The following is a 4825-nucleotide window of genomic DNA, read 5'->3' as shown; positions in this document are numbered from 1 at the left end:
CGCCTGGCTAATTTTTTGTATTTTTAGTAGAGACAGGGTTTCACCATGTTGGCCAGGCTGGTCTCAAACTCCTGACCTCAGGTGATCCACCCACCTCATTCTCCCAAAGTGCTGGGATTATAGGCGTGAGCCACTGTGCCTGGCCATCTTGTCTTTTTTTTTTTTTCTCCACATAACAGTGTAATCATTTTCCATTTGTTAATATTCTTGGAAAACATGATTCTGATGGCTGCATAATATTCACTTGTATGGCTTTGCCTTCATTTTTTAAGCCTTCTCCAATTGTTGTTTATTTAGGTTGATTCCAACTTTGCACTGCTATCAAAAATATACATGCTCCCACGTGCACATCTCTAATGATTTCTTTTGGAGAGATTTCTAGAAGTGAAATTTATGATTCAAATTAGTTACCTTCATTGCCTAGATGACTGCCTAGATGACTCGAAGGGCATATATATTTTTTTTTTTTTTTTTTGAGACGAAGTTTTGCTGTGTCTCCCAGGCTGGAGTACAGTGGCACGATCTCGGTCCACTGCAACCTTCGCCTCCTAGGTTCACACAATTCTCCTGCCTCATCCTCCTGAGTAGCAGAGATTATAGGTGCCTGCCACCACACCCGGCTAATTTTTGTATTTTTAGTAGAGACAGGGTTTCACCATGTTGGCCAGGCTGGTCTCGAACTCCTGACCTCAGGGGGTCCACCTGCCTTGGCCTCCCAAAGTGCTGGGATTACAGACATGAGCCACTGTGCCCGGCTGGGCATGTGTGTTTTTAAGGCCTGTTGCCTCTGTGGGAATGGATTTTGGAATACATTGTTGTGGGGAAAAGGGAAAGAGGAGAAGAGAGAACAGCTCAGGTGAAGGTAAAGAGAAGAGATGGCAGGGTGGAGTCCTGGGGTAGTAAATGCAGGTGTGTGTGTGTATAACATACACATGTGTATGCATGTGTGTCTGTGTGCATGTGGGTAAGGCATGTTTCTGTGAGATCTTGGTTGAGTGCTGGTCTGAGATTTGGACTTGTCCCAGCAGGCAGTGGGGAGCCCTTGAAGGGCTCTGGGTGAGGAAGCAGTGCCTGTGGCAGCGGTACATGCAGGATGCCACCTTGGTGCATGGGTGGGCAGCAACGTAGAGGCAGGATTGAAGGAGGTGGATGTGAAGGCGGGAGCCCTGGCGAGGGCAGCCTGAGCTGCAGCACTGGAGGTGGGCGCTGAGAGGGGCGAGTTGGGGTCCGAGAGCCGCAGAGGTGAATTCACCAGATGTGGCAGCTATTTTGGGTGTGCTGCGAGAGGGTAGAGACTGGAGGCCTGTGGCGGGCAGCCTGGGTGACTGGGAACGGAGTACAAGTTGCCTTTGGTCTTCTTCCCATGGAGAGAGAGCACAGTCTTGACCTGGATCCCCGGGCATTTGACCTAATGGTGTGGCCTGGGGCTGTGCCGAGGTGCGAGGTCAGCCTGCCTTGTCAGGGGAGGATGGTGACTTAACCAGGGTCACACAGCCCCTCAGGGGTGGTGCTGGGCTTTGGCTGACTGTGCCTAGCTGACCCCGACCATGCACGCCCAGTGTCTCCAGCCTGACTGTGCTATCCAGGGGTTGTGGTGGCTGAAGGATGTCCCCCACCCATGTGGGAAGGCTCTGGGACCCCAGCTGGTAGGGGGACTCTGGCTTCCCTCTCGGGGTCTCTCCTGGTCACAGGTTGGGCAAACTGTGGGCCGTCTGGCCAGGAGTTGTGTAACTCTGGACCCTTGGTCCCCCGACAGCCTGTGGAAGCCACCGATGATGCCTTTTGGGACCAGTTCTGGGCAGACACAGCCACCTCGGTGCAGGATGTGTTTGCACTGGTGCCAGCAGCAGAGATCCGGGCCGTGCGGGAAGAGTCACCCTCCAACTTGGCCACCCTGTGCTACAAGGTGAGGGCTGCCCAGTCCCTCGCTGCCACTCTTCCACCCTCCCAACCCACAGCAGGAGAAGGCAGGCATATCCAGGACCTCCCGACCCCCAGGTCCGGGCAGCCCTGTGGCTTCACCCAGCTCTCCCACTTCTCTCTCTGTGGGTCTCCTCGCTGGGCGGAGGGACCATGGCAGCCGCCATTTATGGGGGAATCCTCCGGGCCACATCTAAGTGAGCACCTTCTATAGATCGGTTCATTCAGCTCCCCCTGTGGGGTGGGTACTGCTAGTGTCGCCAGTTTACAGATAGGGAAACTGAGGCTGGGAGACTCACTTAGCAAGGCCTCAGCCATCCGGTGACGACCTGGGCCCTGACTGTCCTGATGCTTCAAGCTGCTCTGGCCTGTGTCCCCATCCCCCCAGGCTGGCTGACCCCGACTCCAGGTGGCTCCTCCGCCTGTGGCCCCACTGTCTCTCCTCTGCAGCCTGGATGCCCACCTGACCCCAAGTGCCAGGGTCCTCTCCCCACCTTCCAGCCTGCCCTCTGCTCCTGCCTGCCCCCACAGGCCGTTGAGAAGCTGGTACAGGGAGCTGAGAGTGGCTGCCACTCGGAGAAGGAGAAGCAGATTGTCCTGAACTGCAGCCGGCTGCTCACCCGCGTGCTGCCCTACATCTTTGAGGATCCCGACTGGAGGGGCTTCTTCTGGTCCACAGTGCCCGGGGCAGGGCGAGGAGGGGTCTGTGGGCCTGGCCAGGGCTGGGTGGGAGGCAGAGTTGGCGTCACAGGGAGAGCGCCCTTCAGGGCCGGCCATGCTCCTCCAAGCCTCTTCTGGGATTTGGGAAGTGCGGGGGTGGGGCCAGTGGGTACTGCTGAGGGATGGTGTTCACACCACCTCCTTGGGCCCTCAGTTCCCCTCCCATGGGGGTTTCTGTGTCCACAGTCCGGAAGAAGTAGGGTGTGGAGAGAAGCTGAGAGCCAAGGGTCACCGGGCAGAGGTGGGGGCAGAGGAACTGGGCCCTCTGAGGGCCGGAGAGGGACCGTACTGTCCTCTCTCCCCCACACCACCTGCCCTGGGTTTATCTCTGGGTGAGGTGCCGAGGGATGCAACACAGCGATTCCTAGCAGGGCTGAGACTCTTGATGTTGGGGGTCGCTGCCCAGTCCCCACCAGTCGGTAGGGGAGTTTCCCTTGCTGTTCCCGGCCAGGCTCCCTGCTCTGCCCCACTTCTACCTTGGGAGGTTTGGGGCAACCAGGAGTCCACTTCCTGTCCTTTCATTCCTCTGCCCATGGGTGCCTGCCTGGGCTCAGCCCCTGTCCTCCACCACCCCGTAAGCCCTGGGCCACCTCTCCCTGGCCAGCTATCACTGAGGCGGCCTGTGGGTGCTGTGTCCCCAGCAGGGAGAAGAGGATGATGAGAATGCCAGGCCCCTGGCCGAGTCCCTGCTCCTGGCCATTGCTGACCTGCTCTTCTGCCCGGACTTCACAGTCCAGAGCCACCGGAGGAGCACTGTGGTGAGGGTCCCCCAGCCGCCCACCCCCAGGCAGAGCAGGCTCCGGTCCTGGGTTGGGGCCGGGCCAGTTGAAGTTCCCTTGGGCAGATTGCACTGGGGGCCAGGGGGCTCCAGGAGAGCTGAGCTGCCTGGCACGTGTAGGCCTGGGTGGTGACTGGTACAGCTGGAGGGAAGCCAGCTGGGGCTGGCCCTGCCTGCTGCATTCGGATGGCTGGGCACAGACACCCATTGTCTTTGCCTGCCCAGGGTGGGTGGGGTGCAGGGCTCGGACACAGGAGGCCTGGCCCTCTTGCTTCCTGTGGCGGCATGGACTTCACCTTGAGTTCTCTGCCCACCCCCAAACCCGCGGCACCCAATCCCCTGCCCCTCCCTCCCTCTCTCCCTGTCCCATGCTGGACTGAGCAAGTGAAAGAACCAGTGTGAGATGGAAGAAAAACGAGCTTTCAAGAGGCCTAAGACTATTCATTCCTGCCCTTGTGCATGAGGACCGGGCCATTTTGAGGACCTGTCTTTAAGAGAATGGGGGGTCTCTGCCCCATGGGACTGTGCGAGGCTCTAGGTGGTAGGGTTCTGACCCAGGCTGCTGTTCACCTCTCGACCCCTAACCTGGCCTCTTCCTGGCCCTGTCCCGAGGACTCGGCGGAGGACGTCCACTCCCTGGACAGCTGTGAATACATCTGGGAGGCTGGTGTGGGCTTCGCTCACTCCCCCCAGCCTAACTACATCCACGATATGAACCGGTGAGCTTTGCCCAGGCCCAGAGCCCTCTTTGCAGCTGGGCCCCGGGCCGGGCCCCCACATAGCTCAGAGAGAGCCCATGGGCTCTCCCCAGAAGACCGTCCTCACCTGTGACCCGACCTTGGCCTTACAGGGGTCAGCAGGGGTCACTTCCTTCCATGGACCTGGACTGGGGCGCTAGGCTGGGTGGGCGGCACCTCCAAGAGGGAACTGGGATTCTAAGGTCCCCCCTTCCCCCCTCCAAGGATGGAGCTGCTGAAACTGCTGCTGACATGCTTCTCCGAGGCCATGTACCTGCCCCCAGCTCCGGAAAGTGGCAGCACCAACCCATGGGTTCAGTTCTTTTGTTCCACGGAGAACAGGTGAGGTCCCGCCTTTCTGCCGCTCTCCTCCCTCTTATTCCAGGCAACCCAGAACTGAGTCCACTCGCCAGCCCCGGGTCTCGTTTGAGGAGAGGTGCTGCCCCCTGGTGGTGATAAACTTTAATTTACCAGCAACACCTTACACCAACCCCTTCAGTCTCTCTTTGGAGTCCTGGACAGGACAGAATCTGGGGGCCCCTCAGTGATCCCTCCCTGGCTTCTCCATCAAGAGCCGCCTGTCCAGTAGAAATAGGATGCAAACCACGAGTGCAATTTTAAAATTAAAAAACGTTAAAAAGTAAAATTGGGCCAGGCGCGGTGGCTCACA

The 4825-nt window shown here is 58.4% G+C and overlaps 1 protein-coding gene across 2 annotated transcripts in view; it reads left to right on the top strand.

Annotated features, from left to right (window-relative positions):
- The first annotated feature begins 1753 nt into the window (after nucleotides 1-1753).
- HID1 (HID1 domain containing) overlaps nucleotides 1754-4825 on the top strand; it is a 15717-nt gene continuing 12645 nt past the window's right edge. The window contains exons 1-5 of one of the 2 annotated variants that reach the window (XM_011976118.1): nucleotides 1754-1906; nucleotides 2452-2591; nucleotides 3282-3398; nucleotides 4031-4137; nucleotides 4381-4497. In XM_011976118.1, the coding sequence (XP_011831508.1) occupies nucleotides 4130-4137; nucleotides 4381-4497 (125 nt within the window). In that variant the 5' untranslated portion in view covers nucleotides 1754-1906; nucleotides 2452-2591; nucleotides 3282-3398; nucleotides 4031-4129. Of the gene's footprint in view, nucleotides 1907-2451; nucleotides 2623-3281; nucleotides 3399-4030; nucleotides 4138-4380; nucleotides 4498-4825 lie in introns of both variants that reach the window. The other variant, XM_011976041.1, reaches the window with a different exon arrangement.

The sequence above is a fragment of the Mandrillus leucophaeus genome, unplaced genomic scaffold, assembly GCF_000951045.1.
Source record: "Mandrillus leucophaeus isolate KB7577 unplaced genomic scaffold, Mleu.le_1.0 Scaffold1, whole genome shotgun sequence".
Lineage (NCBI taxonomy): Eukaryota > Metazoa > Chordata > Mammalia > Primates > Cercopithecidae > Mandrillus > Mandrillus leucophaeus.
The sequence above is the reverse complement of the archived record's forward strand: the minus strand, read 5'-3'. Positions and strand labels throughout refer to the sequence as shown.